The 23,242-nt window shown below is 39.2% G+C and overlaps 1 protein-coding gene across 3 annotated transcripts in view; it reads right to left on the bottom strand.

Annotated features, from left to right (window-relative positions):
* PPP2R5E (protein phosphatase 2 regulatory subunit B'epsilon) overlaps nucleotides 1–23,242 on the bottom strand; it is a 150,831-nt gene that overhangs the window by 64,988 nt on the left and 62,601 nt on the right. For all 3 annotated transcript variants that reach the window (XM_007460068.1, XM_007460069.1, XM_007460070.1), the window contains exon 3: nucleotides 8,755–8,951. In XM_007460068.1, coding sequence (XP_007460130.1) covers nucleotides 8,755–8,951 — 197 coding nt within the window. The remainder of the gene's footprint in view (nucleotides 1–8,754; nucleotides 8,952–23,242) is intronic.

The following is a 23,242-nucleotide window of genomic DNA, read 5'->3' as shown; positions in this document are numbered from 1 at the left end:
GGGGGGGGTTTTTTTTTTTTTTTTTTTTTGGCGGTACGCGGGCCTCTCACCGCTGCGGCCTCTGCGGCCGCGGAGCACAGGCTCCGGACGCGCATGTCCAGCGGCCACGGCTCACAGGCCCAGCCGCTCTGCGGAAAAGGGGCCCCTCCGGACCGGGTCACGAACCCGTGTACCCCGCATCGGCAGGCGGACTCCCAACCACTGAGCCACCAGGGAAGCCCAAGAGATGAAGGGACATTTAAATCATCTAACTCCCTTACTCCAATCCAAGCTAACCAAACAATTTAGGGATCCCTTGGCTGCTGACATAGCTTGCCTGCTTCTAACGGTGGGGCAGAGAGAGAAGCAGCATGGCGGGAGCACATGAACTTAAGGGATACGACCATCTCGAGGATGGAACAGAGGAGAGTTTTGAACTACACAGCTTTCCTCCTGAGGTCCTCCTCACCCCCAAACACCATGTACTCCTGCCTACTGGGAAGGAGTGGTAGGGCAGAGAAAAAGTGTTAATTTGAGAATAACACAAAGGCAATCTAGTTATTATATATGGGGTAGTGAGGTGGTGCGGGGAGACGGAGTGAAAGGGAAGCTGTTTCTTAAGCAAAAACAAACATTTAACCCCAGAGCCTATTATTTGATAAAATAACAAGCAAGGAAAAGGTAGAGGGAAAGCATCAAGGCCTTATGACCTATTTAGAGGGGCTCAGGAAGAGAACATAGTACTGAGGCAACAGTCCAAATTTAGAGATTTTAGTCTTTATTCCTATTAGAAAGACTGATCCCAGGAGAGCGTTATGGCACAACAGTTAAGAGGATGGGCCCTGTAGCCAGACAGACTGGGTTCAAACCTCAGTTCTGCCAGTTACCCAGGTGAGTACCTTTGGGCAAGTTTCTTAACCTCTCTCTACTTCCTTTACATCATCTATAAAATAATATATAATAATACTATAACAAAATATAATATAAAATAAAATAATATAATTATATAATATATAATACAAAACAAGGTTGTTGTTAAGACTGAATTCATTCACACAGTAGTTGCTGCAGATTATTATGCTGCTAACAATGGAAGGTGTACAGGTGCTGGTGACCTTCTTTCGTTAGTGCACACCTTTATGAAGAACCTCTAAAGATTAAGTATTCAACCACAATTCTAAACTGTATAACCATTATAAAAACCTATAAAAATTGACACAAGGTAAAACAAAAAATCTGAATAGTCAGACATGTATATTAGAAATTGAGGGGGTCTGGGAGGGATGGATTGGGAGCTTGGGATTGGCAGATGCAAACTATTATATATAGGATGGATAAACAACAAGGTCCTACTGTATAGCACAGGGAACTATATTCAATGTCCTGTGATAAACCGTATGGAGAAGAGTATGGAAAAGAATGTATATAGATATATATGTATATAGATGTATAACTGAGTCACTTTGCTGCACAGCAGAAATTAACACAACATTGTAAATCAACTATACTTCAATAAAATACATTTAAAAAAAGAATTCACTGCCAGAAACCTTCCCATAAAGAAATCATTCTTACGACTTCATTTTTCATCTTTAGTTACTGCCATAAATGGGAAGACCCTGCTCCTTTCCAATCTCATCCTACATTTTCCAACAGATCAGCATCAAGCAGAGCACTGCATATGTAAAAATCGAGCTTAAACCATTTTGGAGTCAGATTATATCTTTGAAAATTTAATCAAAAGCTGCAGATCTTCTCCCACAAAAATAGGCAAAACACAAAATTTTGCACTCAACGTCAGGAGGTCCACTGGCCCCCATGAAACCAACTGATGGACACCCAAAGATGCTAAATGAATATTGTTAAATGAGCATTAACTGAAGTAGCACAGAGTGACAGTTTAAGGAAAGGACAGAGTGCCTGCCAGTTTCTCTACCCTCTGATAAATTACAAATGGTAACAATCTGTTCCTAACCTTGAGCAGCAATTCTTCCTGACCTCACTCTAAAAGTATCTTTTGGTAATCTTCATCATCATAACCTTAAATTCTTTTCAAAGTACCAAGGAATTCTTTTTCTAATTTAATTCTTAGGTCCTATCTTTTAGACTTATCCTATCCATAAAAATTCCCCAATAAGTTCATCACTTCCTAAATGACTTTCCCAGACGTCACTCAATTCTTTCCCATTATTTATATTTCCAATCTTGTAAGCAGCCCACCTTCCCCCATCCCACATCCAGTGGCTTACACCAAAAGATCTTATCTCCTTTGGGCCTAAAGAATCACCTTCAAGGCAAATTCTGGCCAGGATGTATAGTTTTATATTCCTTATCAGATGCAGGAGGATGAAAAATGGAAATTTCATATTCCCCCCTGGTAGTTATCATTCCCAAGGCTACCTTTAGATAGCTGTTATTTTATGAAAAGAAATCCTCCATCCTTTAGCCAAGAGAGGATGCAATGAACTTAACAAAGCATTCCTAAGAGTCTGTGTAGGCACACTCTGAGACCTTTAATTGCGACTTCATATTTTTCTACAAAACCATATTATCCTATTAAGAGGCTAACCAGAGCTGTGATTTCCAGTTAAGTCACAGAATGTATAAAAGATAAAGCACTTAGATAACCAAGTGGCAGGATATAATTTGAGAGTGGGAAAAAAAAAGCTAATGTGTGGCCAAGAAACAATATAAAGGACTCAAGATTTCAATAGAAAAAAGAAGAAAAAGTTGTACAACATATTTTATCTTAAAACTACATTTGCTTTGGAAAATCATATATTCTACAGTTTGAGATATACAGAGATTTAACCACAGATGAGGTAGGAATAGGGCAGACTCTGAAATCAAGAAAAGCCAAGATATAAAGAGAAAATACGAAAATAATAACAGCAAACGACCAGTGCAACAAGATATACTTTGTGCAGGAAAGAAGTGATAGGGTTTTACTCTAATGAGGACAGTACGCCCAAGACTCCACTGCTGTACATGCAGTCGTTATCTAGAGCCGTCATTTCAACTTCCTCATGTTTCGCATACTACCTCCCCCGAACCACTGCACTGAAGCACAAGGATTCTCTGCATCACCTGGGGTCCCACTATTGTTCTCTTTCTCCCCTGCTCTACTCTCATGCTAATAATTACCAATCTCAATCTCCAACTTTCCCATCTAGGACTCCTGTAACCTCAAAGTTAACACATCAAAAATCAACCCAGCTTCCACCCAAAAAACCTGCTCCCCTTCCTGCTGTACCTTTCTCAAATAGGAGCACCATGACTACCAAACTCCCAAAGCTATCCTAGACTGCTTCCTCTCTCTCTCACTCCAAACATCAATGCAAATGCTACGTGCCTTCAATTTTACCTCCTAGTGAGTCTTAAATGCCATCCTTTCCTCATCTCTACTTTCACCCCGTGCTTGGTTTAGGCCCTCTTAACAACTTCTCTGATACAACAGGCCCCTAATCAATTCCTCTCTGCCTTCAAGTTCAGCCCCCTCCAATCTACCTGACTCACTGCCATACAGTACAAATCTGACTGTGTCACTCCCCTGCTTACAACTTTTCAATGATTATCCACTGTCTGTGAGGTTCTTTCAGGATCTTCTGGTCCACATCTGCATCTTCAACTGCCATCGTTCACCTCCTCTCACTCCCCAACCCACACAAGCGCACTTAATGCTGTAACAACACAACACTGCTTGTGTTCCTCTGAATATATCATGCGGTTTGGGAATTCCTTTGCATCATGTAATTCTCTTTTTCATTTCAACACGATTTCAGCCCCTGGAAAACATGTTTTCACCTTTTAATACTCGGGCTTTCCTCACTTTCTAAAGCCTTCCTTGACCACCCCTACCCTCCTCAGATTAACCCCCCTTTTGCTCTACTCCTTCCCTGCCTTCTACATACTTCTATTAATGCACGTATGACATATTTTATTATTTGTTCACATGAGTGCCCTCTCTACCAGACTGTGAGTTTGTTGACAGAGCAGGGTCCTGTCTTTTTTTAATCATCAAAATGTAAAAACATGGCTCTAAATCACTCAATAAACATTACTTGGAATTAATTAAAATGATGTCTTCACCCGTTAAGATTTCCTCTCACATTTGAACTATCCCCCAAAGAGATGGTTTTGAAAAGGAAGATGTGTGAATATAAAGAGTATAAAATACAGTTTAAGTTTGAGTTAAAAAAAAAAAAAAATTAACCCAAGATTACTTGGAGAGCTAGAAATTCTAAGAAATCTTTTAAATGGATGCATGGCAACAGAACCAGAAACAAAACATGAGCATAATGTGGTAAAAATACTGCCTCAAAGACAGAAGGCTGACACTTGAGATGATGCACGGCAAAATGTGCCAAAGCCTAAGGAACTAACAGTCCTGCTTCTCATTTTTCCATCAGATGTGACCCCATGAGAAAGAAACACATGGAAGAAACCACTTACAGAGCAGAAGCAACTACTCTGGACAGTGTTCTGTAAACTTTAAGAATGGCAGAACCCAGGGACTTCCCTGGCGGTCCAGTGGTTAAGACACCATGCTTCCACTGCAGGGGGCATGGGTTCAATCCCTGGTCAGGGAACTAAGATCCTGCATGCCATGCAGCGTGGCCAAAAATAATAGAAAAGAAAAAAAAAAAAAAAAGAACGGCAGAATTCATTCTAAATTTCTTACACTGTGTTGACGAAAGAGCTGGTATTTTTCAGAGCTCGAAGGATGTGAGAGACCACCACCAACTCCCTCCATTTACAAGCGGAGACTTGGGGCTTAGAGAGGAACCCAAGTCTCACCACTAGTTAAGTGGAAGATGAGAAATGAGGACAGTGGCTTCTACTTTCTCTATCTGGGGCTCTTTCCACTACCCCACACCACCCTTCTGCAGGTGAGTTAGGTGCTATATTGTTTTTTTATTTTGTTTACAAATAAAGAGTTATTTGTTTTTCTTAATTCTAAGAGTCTGTAGGTGGTGTCTAGACTTTATATAAATGCTAAAAATGGTTTCCACACTCATAGATTACTTTCATCTTCTACTCTTTTCTTACCCTAACAGGCATAGCAACTCTCAAAGTACAGTCCCATCAGGTTTTGGTAATAATACTGACATCAGAACATGCCATCTTAAGTCATCACTCATCCTGGTTTGTAAAACCTAGCTATCGCTTCCTTGATATTTCATTAAAAGCACTACCATTTCCCTCACTAATCCCAGTGAAGCAGTTTCATTTTACAGTAATAAGAAAGAGGAATAGGTGGGAACAGTAACTATTCAACAGGCAGGATTGGAATTACAGAATTTGAGGACCACTGAGGCAATGGGACACAGCATATCGAGCTAACAGGGCATTTTAAGTCCACAAACAGGAACTCCGGGTTCCCCCAATGATTATAAAGTCAAGTATCTAATAATGAAATCACAAAATATACTAACAGTATCATTGATTAAATGCTTGCCATGTGTTAGCGACTGTTCTAAGAGCTTTACATACATCAACGCCAATCCTCACAAAATACCCAAAAGGTAGGTACGTTACAGATGAGGAAAGTGAGCAGTAATAGCACCAGGATTTCTACACACAAGGGGCTCACACGTGGCAAAACAGAAGGGAGTAGAGGGCAAGTAGGCACTTGGTTCCAACCCTTCTTAAAGAGACATAAATCCCTGTTTACTAGGTTGTATGTGTGTCTGAGGTGGTGAGAACCTTGATGTACAAAGAAAGCACGATTTTCCTCAGGTGGACTATTCATGGAGCAGGGCAGGAGGCTGCCCTTCCCCCAATGCCACACACCTCTTAGCACCTCACAAAAACTGAGGACTCCAAAGATGGAGGGCTCTGTCCGAAGTGATGAAGCAAGTAAGTGTGGCTGGAGTTGGCATTTGAACCCAGGTTTGTGTGGTTTCAGAGCCCTTTCTCTTTCTACGCTGCCACGCTACTTCCTTCTCTATAAATGCCAGATTGTCTAGGAACCGTGCAAAATTAGTAGGTAGCAATTTCACAAATCACAAAATATGAAAAATAAATTACACCTCTGAGAACCCTAAACTATCACCCAGAAAGTCAATTATCTAATGCCCTAGAATAGCATGCATGCTACAGATTCAATACTTCCTAAAGTAGGGCTTAAGTACATTTTAAAGTACACATTCCCACACGAATGATAGGAGTCTGTTTTTTTTGTTTGTATTTTTGCGGTACGCGGGCCTCTCACTGTTGTGGCCTCTCCCGTTGCAGAGCACAGGCTCCGGACGCGCAGGCTCAGCGGCCATGACTCACAGGCCCAGCCGCTCCGCGGCATGTGGGATCCTCCCCGACCGGGGCACGAACCCTCGTCCTCTGCATCGGCAGGCGGACTCCCAACCACTGCGCCACCAGGGAAGCCCAGGAGTCTTTTTTTTAAGTTTTTTTGTTGGGGTGGAGGGGCATGGGGGGAGGTGGTAAGAAGAGAAAATGGTCTCCTCTGAGAGACTCAAGCTGGTTTAGGACCAAGCTGGTTCACAGGAATGAATGGGTTTTTGGATTATGCCAGCTACTGGGTTTAAAGCTGAATATAATCCAATGACATCCAATATCTTCATCCTAATTTGAGAGCCTAAAATGCCCCTATCTTAAGAGGGAATTCATCTATTCATTCAACAATCTTCAGGTAGGCCTGGGCTAGGAGGTATTACAGAGGCCACAGAGATGTGCAGGACAACTCCGAACAGTTTCTGCTTAGGAGTACTTACAGCCTAATTAGAAAAATCAGATAAACGTGTGAAGGGATTAAATAGCAGCAAATGAACAAATTCTAAAAGGGTGAGTTGCCAAGAAGTGGTAGAAGTGAAGGAAGGAGAAAACTCTGGGCTTTTCAGGAACCAGTGGTAGCACTGTAAGCCAGATCTTGAAAGGAAGGGGGGAATCAGAATTAAAGGCAGGAGGGCAGGGAATTCACAAAGGTCCAGGAACAGAGGAAAGGGCTATTACAAAACAAATCCACAAATACCCAGATGTTCTCGCAGAAGGGCAAACTGAGGTGTGTACAAGGATATTCATGGGGTCGTGGTTAAATAAATTATGGCACATCCACACAACGAAATGCAGCTATAAAAATGAATGAGGCAGCTTTATATGTACTGATGTACATTATATACTGCTAAGTAAAAAAAGCAAGGTACAGAGAGTGTGTATACTATGCTACCATTTGTGTGTTTACAAAATACAATATTTATACATATATGCTTGTATATGCTTCAATATTCACGGACTATCCATGGAAAGATATAGAAGAAATTTATAAACGGTGGATACCTCTGTTAGCTGAGGACATGGGTAGGTTAAAACCAAGGGACTGTGCTCTGCAGAAGGCAGGTGGGCTAGAGAAGATCCTAAGTATCAGGGTAAGAGGTTTAGAGAACATGCAAACTCTAGAGCATGGTTTCTCAACACTGGCATCATTGACATTTGGGGCCAGATAATTCTTTGTTGTAGAACAATCTACAAAATTGTTGTACAATGCTGTCCTGTGCATTGTAAGACGTTTAACAGCATTCCTGGCCTCTACCCACTAGATGCTGGTAGCACCCCTGGTTGTGACTCCCAAAAATGTCTCCAGACAATGCCAAGGTACCCTGGCAGGGAAAATCGCCCCTGGTTGAGAGCCACTGCTCAAGAACCACAATATAAACAGTTAACATACAAAACCCTGTTTTACGTTCCTATAAATTAACAAATGCAATACACACTCCAATATGGATCTGAGGAATATACTGGACATTGTTTTGAAATGACCTTCATATATCTGTCATAGTTTCTCAAGTTGTAATAATTCAGGTCCCTTCCCAAATCTGAACTATTCATTTTTAACCATAACTACCCCATCACAGATGTCTCTTTTCTGCATTTGTTGAATACAAGTGATAAAAGTGAAAAAGAAAGGCTAAGTACATTTTCAGCAGTACAGAGAGGGTGGGCGAGATTCCCCAGTGGGCTTCCCATGATGCACTGACCCCCTTGCATCTCTTCAGCATAACTTCTCGAGTTAGTAGACCAGCCCCACTTCCTCCAGATATCATGTGCTCTCTAGATCCAAGATCTTCTAGGATGCCAAGGAAGGCAACCCTCCCACAGAAATCTAACGGAAAACTATATTTTGGCTCAGCTTCTGAAAAACTAATATAATTATTGACACAATAAGAACATAATTACTCATATTATGCTAATAATGTTTCTTCTCATAACTCGTAACGACCACATAAATTACAAGACGCTGTTCAAAAATAATGAAAGACATCACTCCTGTTTCTAAGATTATAAAGAGAATGATTAGTTTATAAAGCCAAGAGAGGCTTTACCTAGATTCTACATATCACGATTTCATTAAGCTTAAAGCCATTTCTAATATACCACAGTGAATAGGAGGAAAAAAAAAAAAATCAAGACATCCAACAGGCTTGAATATTTTTCAAACACAGATCTACAACTTTTGTTGATTCTCCTGTGTCTTTTCTTTTCCCAATGCCAGAAATCCAGTAACACCCTGGCAATCTTTGCTTCGTATTTTGAAGTCACTGATTCCTCCAATACTGTTGTAGGTGAAAAGTTCTGGATTTCATTCTCATGAAATCATGCTCTTCAAATTTTAGTATTGTGCCGACTACTTGTGCTTAGCTCTCAGAAGGTTGGCTCTCATTTGTGGAGGTGACCTCCAGTGACCTGACCCTGCAGTAAATACACCTGTGAGTCCCTAAGGAAGGTGCTTAAATGTGTCCGCGGCGAAAAAAAGAAACTCACCATTCTAACTACTTCAGGGTAAGTCTGCTCTGTCAAACAGCCTCTGCTTATTGTAATGTAGTCCACCAGTTCATTAAGAGTGGAGCGCTTGTATTCTTTCATTTTAAGATCAGATAGCGTGTCCATGAAGTCAAAAATGACACAGCACTGCTGAAGTTTCTTTAGGAACAGTTCAGGCTGCTCTGAGGATGGAACGTCTAAGAAAAAAAAAGGAAATGGTGTAAGTCTGTCATCAATTTCTAGGTAACAGGAATTCTCTGTGAAAGTTAACTTCAAAAGCAAGCTCAAAAAAATAAGAATTCACATGACAACAGTGTTCTTTTAAACAGTTACACATGGGCAGGAGGGGATACCATATCCACTACTTCAGAGACCTTATCTTTGGAAACTACATGGTACCAACACAATTGACAGCATTTGCTATTCAGCCACCAAAGATTGACCAAAATCCCAAGAGCTGTTAGAGAGTTGAAGCAAATTTTAACCAAAAACACCCCAATGTCAACACCCTTAAGCCAAAATCACTGAAAAGGTCAAACTTTCCATTATAAGGTAGACACAGAAGTTTTCACTGTTGGTTTAAATTAATTTTACTAAAAAAATTTCAAAGCAGAAATGTCAGTTGATTCATTTTAATTTCTTGCTGACATCCTTGGTATTTAAAGCAACTGTTGGGTGTGTGAGTTTATATTTCTTGTTTTGTTTTGGCTTGATATCTATGATGCTTCTTTGTCAAAGAAACTCGAAAAATCAACAAAATCAAGCAATACCAACTCTCTCAAAAAGGGCACATCAGTAATGGAACAATACGAGCGAACTCTACTAAAATCTAGGCTCTCCCTTTTGACCCATCTTCTTCCTTTACGGTGGGAGAAAACCACTAACATTTTTATTAATATGTTCTCAGAATAAACATCTGTTCTTTTCCTACAGGCAGCAGGTCAGACATTTGGTTTGGTGTCGTTTCTAAAAAATATGTAGAAATTTTACACTAAAATTCCCCAGCGAGAATGGAAACCTGACCTACAGTTAGACTTGAAAGACACCAACTAAGTTGTCAATAGCTCTTTCCACTCCTATCTTCTTTCCACTATTTTATTCCACCAAACTGGAGCTTCTCTGGAAAGGTGATGAAATTATAACAAGAGAACCTCTGCTGCCTTCATCCAAGGCGATTAACTCATTAATCCACAGAACACTCTTTGAGGTAAGCAGGTGGCATCATTTTATTATTCTCTATTTTTCACAGAGAAAGCTAGAGACAATCATGGAGGTCCCACAGTGAATGAGTTATGAAGCTGGGCTCAGCATCTGGGTCTCTAACCACACTCCCACATTCCTTCTGTACGACTCAAGAAGGACTTGAACAATGTTTGACCTGTCACTTGCTACCATCCTCAGTTGCCAGCCTCCCAGTAAATGCTTTACAGTGGCCTCACAGCGTGGGCCACCTGCTCCCTGGAGGTAAGTGCAACGGCTAACAGCACCCGTCTTACAGCCACCAGCAGCAGGGAGAGAGGGCTAGATTCCTAGTCACAGGATCCACATGACTCCTCTCCACAACCCCCTTGCCTCCCCACAGCCCACAACCCAAGCGCCAGCCCATGTACCCAGGACCTCATGGATAATTCCCCCCAAACACCACCTACTGACATCAACTTTAGGGTAAGCCTAGATGAGGTGCAATGGGCATCTGAAAGTATAGCATTTCCCTACCAGATATAAGGGAACAAGAAGTAGTCGATGTTTTTAAAGGTATATAGCACCACTGCTACTCTCAGCAAAAACAAGTTACATATTTAGAAATTATTCTCAACCAATGAGTTGTCCCTTCCATCACCACCCCATAAATCCCCAAAGGCCTAATGTATCTTATAGTCAAAGAATTGGGGATTTGAGTTCAGCCATGACATATGTCTTATTCTATGACCCTAGACTTAATCACTTCTGAAACATTTAAGCTTTATAAGAACTAAATTTAGACAAACCAAGCTTTCCCTTTAATTGCTATTTGCTTCAGGTATTTACATAAACAAACAAAAACTAAACAAGACTGCTCATCAACATGACTGTATATTGTTAACCAATGGTTAATTATATGTACACGACAATCGTGGTTAATTACTGAAGTCTTCTAAGTCCTAAATCAGATTCCATACCTCAAATCTGAAGGGGAGTTTTGACACTGCACAGGGAACAAGAAAAGGCTTATTAATGTAACATTAAAGTCTTCAGGACAAATTTTAATTAATCCTATTTTTGATACAGTAACTTTAATAATTCTTAAAAAATCAGACCATGTACATGGAGAACTCCTTAACTCAGCATATATAAAAGCATCTATAAATGATAGCTTTTCCTCCAAAAAGCAAACCATCATTTAAGCAGTGACAACAATGATTACTCTTTGTGGTCACTGCAGTGATACTCAAGAGATTCACATTTGGCTACTTAAAAAAATTCAGGCAGTTAACATTTAGTTCTTTTTCTTAATGTTAGACAGTTGGAATGTATTCTTTATTTATCCAAATGGATATAATGTCATAGACAAATGTGAGGAAGGCTATCCACCTAACCAATGGAATAATGATAATAGCTTACATTTATTAAGCACTATTACTGGGTACTATTCTAAGCACTTTACATATATTATATCTTATTTAGTCCCGACAACAACCCTATGCAGTAGGTACTATTCAATTTAACAGATGAGAAAACCAAGACACAGAGAGAGTCAGTGACCTGCGCAGAGTCTTAGAACTAATAAGCAGTGGAGACAGGATTCCCACTCAGGCAAACTGGCTCCAGAGCCTGAACTCTTCACCACTGTGCAACAATCAAACTCAGTGAAACACAAGAGTAATACCATATTCCATAAAAGAGGGTATGTACAAAGAGAAAAGAGGAAGAACACAGAAAGGAATCAGCCAATTAATTTCCAACATGCCCTCATTATAAAGTATCATGCTGAACCCCTCTATCCCATTCCCCAGAAATTAACACATACAGCAACAAGCTATGCTTTATCCTTTATCACAGACTAAATTCCTCTAAAATAACTTGCTTCACCTAAATTAAAGAATTTAAGTAATCAAGACTGACCAAAAGAAAAAAGGGGAATGGTGTCCTGAAAGAGCCAATTCCATTATAACAACTTCTTTAAATTGTGTTTTCATTCGTGCTGAAAGATGACCTAATTCACAACAGTCCAAGCACAGGGCTCTTCCTATAATGTTTGGCCCTCAGACTGCCCCACATAGCTGTGCTGCTCGCACCCTCCTTGGCCTCATTTCCCTAGACCCAGTGGGATATAAAAAAAGTAGAATGTGAAAAGGTAGGACCAGCCAGGATCAGAGAAGGAACACTCTGAGTAGTGCAGAAGGTTCCAGTGATACAAGTTTAATGTCTATGGAACCAGTCCCAGTAGCAATACAAATATTCTTTTTAAAGAAACATTTGTGTATAGCTGATTCACTCTGTTATAAAGCAGAAACTAACACACCATTGTAAAGCAATCATACTCCAATAAAGACGTTAAAAAAAAAAAAAGAAACATTTGTAAAATGTATCAGGTACTAGGCCATAAAGAAAATCTCATAAATGAAAAAAAGAAGAAATCAGACAAGCAGTACATTTTGACCACATGCAGTAACACCAGATTTTAACAACTCAAAGCTACCCACCTCCCAAATCCAAGCCACCTGAAAATCTATATGTTTAGTAACTTAGATGAAGGAAAAAAATACATAGACATTCAAAATAAATGTAAACTAGAAAAATTAAGGGTCATCACAGAATCCCAAAGCAAACCAGGCAATGGATGCTTGTGTCATCTATCTTCCAACAGAAACCTCTGTCCTGCACAGGCCGTCCCTAACAGCAGGAGAGGGATCCCACAGAATCATAACCATAAATAATGAGGAATCGGTAAGTGGTTATATAATACCATGCAGGTCATTAGCACAACAACCCACCCATCCAATGTTAGTATTCATTTAATGGGGAGAGTAACTGATCTAATGATCACAGCTTGATAAGATTCCATAAGGTCAGATCCCACTGCTCTGGAAAAACTCTTAGAATTAATTTAATTTCCAGAATATGTTTCTCACCCAAGGAAATAATGTACTGACCAGCTAAATGGTCGATGCTCTTGGCAGTTGCATTTCTCACTGTATTGTCCTTCTCTTTCCTTTTCAGCATTAGTCATTTTCTCACATGTGCTTTTCCATCACCATCTCTCAACAGCCTCCTATCAATTTTCATCAGTAAGTTGGGGAAATGATTACTCTCACCTCCAAGGTGTTCATACCCAAATAATTTTAAAATTTACAAGTGCAAAAGGTAATGGAAAAATGGGCACAAAATTCAACAGTAAAGGGAGGATGCAAGTACAGATTAATGGACAAAGATTCTCCTGTGTCTAAAGAACAGTCAACAGGCGTTATACACATTTAGTTACACAAGCACACACATGTGCACGCGTGCACACGCACACACACACACACACCCATCCCCTCACCCTCATTATGATTTTAAGGGCTGGTTGTTTATTGATTATTTGTTTGTTTATAACTGGCAGAAGCTCCTTCCTCCCTAATCAAGAGCTTTCATTGTTCCATCTCATCTAAAGTTTGGGGTGTACAGTCATGGATCCAATATCAGCCCATCTTCCCTTGGGGCCTGACTCAGTCAAGACTTTGCAAAGCAGAAAGTAGCATAGGTACAAGAAATAAAACATGAGCCCAATGTCCTTTGGGTTTGGTGCTCTGGGACTCCAGTCAAATGAAATTGTTGAAAATCATTGCAACCTGCAAATGTGCCAACCGAGGAAATAAAGAAGGCCCACAACATTAAATTGATTAGACACAATATCACAGGAAGAAAGCAGATTGGTTTAAAAAAAGAAAAAATGTGGGCTGATAAGTTATTTACACATAAGCTGTTTAAATGTATATAGATAAAATTTCCATAAAATGGTCATGTTTGCATTGGAAGCTAAGCAGTAACATTGTTTGAGTTCCTGATGAACAATATTTATAGCTGGTTATTCCCATTCAAAAGAAATGGAAAAAATATTCTTCTAAATTAACAATGCTTTTCACCTGAAAATGCCCTACAATATTACACACTTAGCCCTTCTACATCCATTTCCCCTATTCTCACAAAAAATAAAGGTACCTGCAGAGATTGAGCATGTAAATGTGGTCTTTGATCCCTTCCACCTCATCCTTTAGAACTTTCCTTAAGGTGAACACATCCCCATCCAAGTATGTGATCAGTCCCTCACAAACAACCCTCCAAAACTTCAACAAAGTCAATGAAAATTGTACCTGCATATGCATATGAGAATATATTTACAGAAAATTAGTCTCACAGCACTGAGAAGAGCTTAGCACTAAAATATTAAGTTGACTTAGCCTTGAAGGACTAAAGTGTGGTATGTTAGCACATGTGGTAAAATGCCTAATAGCCTGTCCATGTGGTTTGTCTAAACCCTTGCCACCAACTTTACTTCTAAACATAGATACAACAGGTAGCATTCCATTTTTGTCGTACCTATTTCAAAAAAAAAGAATCCTATTTTATTTGTGGAACTATGCTTCCATTAGGAATTGCTTTTGACACTTGAGAAAAAAAATCACAGATATAGCCAACAATATTTCATTAAAACAAGAAGACCACTATAAATCCTTACAATGAATCAGATAAGAAAATTAGGCTTCATGTACTATGAACCGAACCCAAGTATACCATGTTGGTTACACAAGATAGTTCCATGTTAATAAGCAAATAAGAAACTGACATGTGAGTTAAAATAAGCATTAAATACCTGACCATTCCAATTACTTTATTACTGTATTCAAAATAGGGGTTCCAAAAACGTTTGTTGTTGATGATAGTGGTGGTAGTGGTGGTGTGTTTCCACTACAAGGTATTTGTATTTTATAGAAGCAGCTCACGTGATTTCAATGTGTGACCACAGCTGAAAACCACTGTTTTTAAAGTAAATAACTTTTAAAATCCTTCTTTCATCTCCTTCACCTTTGAAATTCTCTTTCTCAGTTTATTTAAAGCTAACAGTGAAAATTTCTGGTTTTCAAGCAAAGGCAGGTCCCTGGCAACACATATAACAGTGAAAGCATTCCTTCTTTGCCTTGGCTATAAATATGTGAATGTAGAATTGGCTGCTTTTAGAACTCTTCACAGTCTATTAGGAAGATCGAAAAACACTTTGCTGATTATTAGCATACACCTTTTTTTTTAGGGTCAAAACATGTCTCATAGAACTACTACACCAATAAAAATAGTATCAAAAGAAGGAAACCAAGGTGTATTAATTAAACAACAAACCGTAAAGCAGATAAGGCCAGTACTGATATTTCAAGGTAAAAAAGAATGATGACAATGTTAACGAACATTTACTATTGCAAAGCATTGTGCTAAGCTCCTGACACACATTATCCCTTTTAATCCTCAGAAGACCTTATGAGTGGCCACTATTAATATCCCAGTTTTTCAGATGAAAAAGAAGAGGCCCAAACAGCTAAGTCGCTTACCCAACATCACCCACTACTAAGGACAGCAGCTAGAATCTGAACCCAGGTAGTCTTACTCCAGTGCCCTCACCAATAACAATAATGATGATGACTGTGATAAATAGTAGCAGCTAACAACCACCACCACCACTGGAGCAATGGGTAAATTGTCATGGCTGGTTATTTGTTTAAGAAAAGATGTAATCTGAAACTAAAGGAAAATTTGGTTGACTTTTCTGCCAAGTATTTACACATTTTAAAACTTAAACAGCACAAAATTAGCCTTAAATGAGTGAACAATAGTAGGTGGGTAAATTAAAGTTTTAAATAATAATAATACATTAATGATTCCTCCCAGCTTGGACAATCAACATGTACTATTATTCCTTCACGGATCTCTCCAGTTATCCTTTCCCCAAAGCTGACAAATATGTACACTCCAGTTTATAAGCAAAACCCAAAGATGACCACTAACGCAGAATAGTGGCCTCAGCGTCAAAATCACAGGATTCAGAGCTTTCACATTGTTTTGACACTATGTTCTAATCAGAATAAATAGGAAACACACACATGCACACACGCATACACATTTCTAATAAATATTTCTGTTTCCAACCTTTCATAATTCTCCCTCATGCTTTACCTTCTAATGCCAAGGTGGTCAATGAAACTTGTCAGGACAAGAAAAATAAAACATTTAAACATTGATCAATGCCTAGGGGCTTCCCTGGTGGCGCAGTGATTAAGAATCTGCCTGCCAATGCAGCGGACACGGGTTCGAGCCCTGGCCCGGGAAGATCCCACATGCCGCGAAGCAACTAAGCCTGTGCGCCACAACTACTGAGTCTGAGCTCTAGAGCCCGCGAGCAACAACTACTGAGCCCACGTGCCACAACTACTGAAGACTGCGCACCTAGAGCCCGTGCTCCGCAACAAGAGAAGCCACGGCAATGAGAAGCCCGTGCACCGCAACGAAGAGTAGCTCCCGCTCACCGCGACTAGAGAAAGCCCACGCACAGCAACGAAGACCCAACACAGCCAAAAACTCTTTATAAAATAAATAAATAAATTTATTTTTAAAAATTGATCAATTCCTAATTATAGGTATGGATTACTTTCCTGCCACCAAACTTATCAACAGGATAGAAGCCACCACAGCTTCTGACTAACACAGTCAATCTCTCTACTATCAATTCATTACCTGCGGGCTTCTTTGCAGAGGTGAGACACCAGGAGGATAGGGACCAGGGCCTTTTGAATATAAGGAATTCCTGAAGCACGCCGGGCTATACCAAAATAAATAAATAAATAAGGGCTGCAAGAATTAATTATACAGTGTTCTAAAGTATACCTGACAGTGGCTCCCTCTGAGGATTTTACCAGTAAAATTATTAAAAAGAGCAGGTTGACTTTTTTTTATTTCAGGAAAAGGAATTAAAATAATAACTAGCCACCACCTATTTCCACTATAATTTCATAAAACGAAAGGACCTTTAGGATAGTAAAAGAAGAGAAAGGACAAACCTAGAAATCCTTACTTAAAAAGGAGGGTGGCAATCCTCCACACATAGGTACACACGCGTGCACGCCTGCACACATGCAAGCACATACACACACAGAGATGTGTTTTCTCTCGATCTTGCTTCCCTTCTACTTCTTTTTCACTTTGCCCAGTACCAGTAACAACTCTTCCACTAGTCTGTATTTGGGAATCTCTGAGCCACATCACTCCTTTGTTCCAACATTTCTAGCATGGATAACAGACGACCAGCTGTAATGACAGTACTAATTTCCATTGTATTTAGACGACTGTAAAAGCTGAGAAGATAATCATATACCCTGCATTAGTATAGAAGTACCTCACTCTATGGCAGCCATGGAGCCCTTAGAAATCCTGTAACATAAAAATCCTCATAAAACTTTATACATAACTCCATTCAAGGATTTGCCACATTACATTGGGACCTTTTTTTTTTAACCAATGAATCACGTGTCTTGTTCTTCTTTTAATACCCAGCCCCTAAAAGAAGTTTCTAGAATATGGTAGGCACATAATAAATGCAGGTTGAGTCAATAAATTCTACATATTGAATCTTATTTCCCCATATTTTAACTGTAAATTAGAACTTTATTCCTCTAGAAATAAAATTATACTGAAGAATAGAGAAAAAGGTTTAATATAACATATTTAATAGAATGAATTATTTCCTAATATTTTAATAATACCAAGTCATGAAATGCAAATTTTAAAACTAAGATGGACTAAGTATAAGTCAGACAGAGAAAGATAGATATTGTAGGATACCGCTTATATGTGAAATCTAAAAAATTCAAACTCTTAGAAACAGAGACTAGAATGGTGGTTACCAGGGGTGGAAGGGTAGAGGGAATGGAGAGATGTTGGTCAAAGAGTATTGAAGAGTATAGCTTCTAGTTATAAGATGAATAGGTTTGGGAGATCTGATGAAAGCATGGTGATTATAGTTAGTAGGGCTATATTATATACTTGAAAGTTGCTAAAAGAGTAGATCTCAGATGTTCTCACCACAAAAAGGAAATCATAATTATGTGGCCAGATGGAGGTGTTACCTAACACCATGGTGGTAATCATTTGGCAATATATGAGTCTATCAAATCAACATACTGTATACCTTAAATTTACACAATGTTATATGCCAATTATATCTTTAAAAAAACTAGAAATAAATAAATAGAATTTTAAAATAGGATGGTTTTTAATGTTATATTTATGAAAGTAAAAAAAAAAAGTCCAGCTGACTTGACAAAAACCTAACTAAAAAATGCACGATTCCTTAGTTCTTTGAACTATCTACCCCTATTAATATCCAAAAAGATAATGTCTTACTTTCTAACACTTTCTAAAAAAAAAAATCTGGCTGACTTTTAAAAACAGAGTGGTTTATATTCATGGATGAGAGAAAAATGCAACAGAAAAAAATATTCAAAATGCAGGTGAATCATGCACAAAACTAATGAAGTAGTATTACTTGGAATGCCCTTCATAGCAAAAATATACTAATAATTTTGTCAAGGGTATCATTAATAAATGAAAAGTGGGAGATCTGGTGCAGAGCATAGGCTTTGCATTCATTCACCAAATATTCACTGAACGTTCACTGAGGTCTAGGCACTGCAGGGATATCACAACGAAGAAAAGAGACAAAAACTCCTCTCACAGAGCTTTACATTCCAGCAGCAATAAATAACTGCAAGCAAAAGTAATAAAAACATTGTATGGTATATGCTCTGGGGGAAAATATACAGGGCAAGGGGGATGAGGCATGTTGGGTTGGAGGGTATGATTTTAAGTGGAATATTAACCTGAAAGGTGGCATTTGAGCAAATACTTGAAGGAGGTGAGGTAGTCAACCAAGAAGGTATCTGGGGGGAGAGTGCCTGAGCAGAGGGATAGTAAACACAAAGGTACCCTGGCAGCAGGGAGTGTGCAGGTCAATCTGAGGATCAGCAAAGAAGCGAACATGGCTGGAGCCTGAGCGGAAAGTAGGGAGATGGGTCAGAAAAGTAAGGGACGAGGAGTGTAGGAGATCATGTTGGGCCTTTTGAGATATAATCCCTGATCCGGGAAGATCCCACACGCCAAGGAGCAACTAAGCCCATGTGCCACGACTACTGAGCCTGCGGTCTAGAGCCCGGAAGCCACAACTGCTGAGCCCATGCACCACAACTACTGAAGCCCGCGTGCCTAGAGCCTGTGCTCCGCAACAAGAGAAGCCACCGCAATGAGAAGGCTGCACACTGCAACAAAGAGTAGCCCCCGCTCACCGCAACTAGAGAAAGCCCGCACAGAGCAACAAAGACACAACGCAGCCAAAAATAAATAAAATAAAGTTCTTAAAAATGCTGTGAATTCAGAACACAATGAGAAAAAAAATTTATTAAAACAAAAACCCTCAGATAACCACAATTTGTCTTCTCTCCCACATTTGGCTTTTAAGATAAGGAGTAAATCATAAAATCATAATCTGATTAAAAAGTAATTAATAGAGGGCTTCCCTGGTGGCGCAGTGGTTGAGAATCTGCCTGCCAATGCAGGGGACACAGGTTCGAGCCCTGGTCTGGGAAGATCCCACATGCCATGGAGCAACTGGGCCCGTGAGCCACAATTACTGAGCCTGCGCGTCTGGAGCCTGTGCTCCGCAACAACAGAGGCCGCAATAGTGAGAGGCCTGCGCACCGCGATGAAGAGTGACCCCCACTTGCCACGACTAGAGAAAGCCCTCGCACAGAAACGAAGACCCAACACAGCCATAAATAAATAAATAAATAAATACATAGTGTATTAAAAAAAAAAAAAAAAAAAAGTAATTAATAGAAAAAACTTCTGGGATGTGCCCAAGAGTCAGCACTGTTAAAGCCCAATTTTCAGCCAGGTTCAAAAGTATGAGCAACAAAAATCTTCTAAAAGACTACTTTCACTTGTGCCATGATTATAAGGTATGAAATAAATTAATGGGGTTATAGATTTTTCAGCAAGCACTTATCCTTCAGTTGACCCTCCCCCACCAAAAAAAAGAAAAAACTGCAATAAAAGAACACATTATTTTCAAGTATTCAGCTAATTGACCCGCCCCCACCCAAACCCCTTCCCAAGGGATTACTTCTGCAAGGGATAAAAATGGTCTATCTACTTTCCATTTGTTTTGAGGATTAACATCAGGGGGAATCAGTTCAGAATGAGATGAACCTCAGCTATTTTAACAGTATGATATGAGGTTTAAAAACAAGTTAGATATATATCACATTAACATCAATTAAGCCCATGTCTGGTATTTCACAACTTATAGCTGACACCAAAGATATCATTAAACTTTTTTTAAAAAAAGATTTAAAGTACAGAAAAGAGTCAATGCAATGTTGCAATGCCAGCTTAGAGATGCTATTTCTGAACTTCAGCTGGGAGTTTTAAACATGAGACCTTAAGCTCCCGAGAGTGACAGAGGACTGAGTGAGTACAGTGGAATGGCCTCTAATCCCAAGAGTAATAAAGAGTGTATATGTACAAGTAAAGTCATAATCTGGGCAATAAAATCCAGTGACCGCATGTAGTACACCGCACTAATTATGGAATGTGCCTATGATTCATACAAACTAACAGAAATTAAACATAAATATAAAGCCCATATATAAGGTTTGAGGAAATCCAAAATTCAGATTTGAAATACCATACTAAGAAAAATGAAATCCACTTTGAAACCTTATTTCTTATTATGTATAAAAACAGTACTGTCAAGTATAAAACAACAGAGAGACAGGAACTTACATGTACATACTCATGTATCATGTACATATGTATGCATAATTGTGAGTGCATGACTCCAAAATGGAAACTTAGAGGAAAGTAGTACAGAAATTTTGTAGAAGACAAAGAATGTATCTGGAAAGCTTAACACCTTCAGAGCAGAGAAGCATTTTAAAACACTAAATAGTAAGATATGATAGGAGTTAGAACCAGAATATTTATGACATAAGTCCCTTCTTTGCTACTGACTACCTGGCCACAAATATCTGTCACCAAAGGTAGGAAGAGTCATTGAAACCTGAAGATAAGCATGCTAATGAGGCAATTCTAAGCACAAGCCTCTTTACTGAATCTAGATATAATTCAGCATTCTATATCCAATGTGGTACCCCAGGGCTTAGCTAAACATGCCACTGGGTAGTACAAACATTTTCTCTTCAGTTAAACTAAAAATGACTTTTAGGAAACATATTCTACAACTGTATCTTCCACTTAAGGAGCCAGACCAAATATGAAAAATAAGATCTGGCGTTAATAAGAGTAATAAAATTAACCCTAGCAGGGCACCTAAGTCTACTATCTCAAAAGTTTGTCAGTTGTAATTCTGGAGGAACATCACAGAAATGTTTACAATGCCAAATTAAGTTGATTTCTTTCAGCACAATTTCTTTTACAATTAAAAATTGGAAACTTGAAAAAAATATAAACTCATTCTCCATTCTTCCAAATGGCTGAGATTATTCTTCAGGTCCCACACTTTGAAGTCAGGGGCCTGGGTTCTAACCAGGCTCCATGGTGTACCAGCATGGCAATTTAGGGAGTAGGATGGGGCCTAGGCTCTAATCAGGCTCCACAGTGTACCAGCTTGGCAATTTGGGGAGTAGGATGGCAGTTAAGACAATGGACTACAAAATCAGACTGCCAGAATGCTGGATTCCAAGCCTGGCTTTGCCACTTCCTAGGTGGAAAACCAGAGGTGAGACTGAGTGCATTCGTTTCCTCAGGTAAATGAGGGCATAATAGTAGTACCTACCTCATATGATTGACTTAAGGATTAAGTGATTTAATAAAAATAAAAACACATAGAACAATGTCTGGAACACTTTAGGTGCTTAATAAACTTTAGCTGCTACATTGTTGTTGTTAAAAAGCACTGCTGGGCTTCCCTGGTGGCGCAGTGGTTGAGAGTCCGCCTGCCGATGCAGGGGACACGGGTTCGTGCCCCGGTCCGGGAGGATCCCACATGCCGCAGAGCGGCTGGGCCCGTGAGCCATGGCCGCTGAGCCTGCGCATCCGGAGCCGGTGCTCGCAACAGGAGAGGCCACAACAGTGAGAGGCCCGCGTACCGCAAAAAAAAAAAAAAAAAGCACCGCTGAGACTATCCTTTGCAAAATGAATCTAAGAAGAGTAGCTCTGTCACAGTGACAGCTCAAACATTTCATAATACATAAAATGTTTCACACAATGCCTGACACATGGAAAATGTTCCATATATGTCAGCTTTCTAAAAGATACCTAACAAATGAACAACATAAATTGATGACACACGTAGGGTTTCTTTCCTCCCCTTTTGTGTGTGTGTGTCCAATTGTGTAAGCCATATTTGAAGAAAATAATATTGAGCTTTTGACCTACTAATATCCAGTGAGATTACTTCGAAATAAAATTGTAATTTGATTAGAGGAAAGGTGAAGATGCTGACTCAATTCAATACGTGAAATGATTCCGCCGTCAGGACATGCATCAGCAATGTCAAAATCCTGAAGGGTGAAGAGATTCAGCATTTGGATGAATGAATGATGGCCTAACAGAGCACTGGGAACAGAAAAGCAAGAATTTATGAGAAGTACAACAAACTGGAGGAGCACTGCCAACACCAGGACACACCAGGTTCTCACACATTCTCAAAGATCCCTTCAGATACAATCAGGTTTATGCAAAGTTCGCAAAGGAAAGAAAAATAAACAGTGTTTCACAGCTTTGTCTTTCAAGCCTAAATTTTAAAATAATATTAGTATTCACAGATGTTAATACTTATAAATTTTAGCTAAAAGTAATAACAGTAATTTACACTTAAAGCGTTCTTTACAATAACATATTTATAACAAACATTACTGACCTCCCACTAAAATAACATCAAGTACTGAACCACTTCAAAGTATTTTGTAAACCTTTTTTCTTTTCCACACACTCTGTTATTTAAAGGTCTAAGGTGTTAGTTAAAATTCTGCAAACTTTTTATAGCCTCCTACAAGGCTTCAGGCTAAGTCTGGAAGGAATATGATAGGTAGTTTCAGCCTTCCCAGAACAAGTATTCACTTAGAATCTACTATGTTTAACTTAATAATCAATCATTCATTCATTCATTCCACAAATATTTACAGAACACTTTTTACATGCCAGGCACTAGTTTAGGCCTCAAGTACACATTTCTGAGCAAGATCAAACAAGATTCTAGCCTTCATGAAGCTTTCAGACCGAAAAGGAAGAAAACCTAATTAAATGGTCATATACATAAATATAAAACAGGCTGCACTATGAAGAAAAGGTACAAGGTACTATAAGAGCATATACTGCAGAGAATAAAAAAAGAAGTGGTGCTTATCCTCAAAAAAATTCAGTCTGGTGGGAAGCAAGATTAACATATATAAATAAGAGCAAAAAATAT

Source organism: Lipotes vexillifer, unplaced genomic scaffold (assembly GCF_000442215.2).
Source record: "Lipotes vexillifer unplaced genomic scaffold, Lipotes_vexillifer_v1.1 scaffold672, whole genome shotgun sequence".
In the NCBI taxonomy this organism is placed as follows: Eukaryota; Metazoa; Chordata; class Mammalia; order Artiodactyla; family Lipotidae; genus Lipotes; species Lipotes vexillifer.
This window is presented reverse-complemented; position numbering and strand designations above follow the sequence as displayed.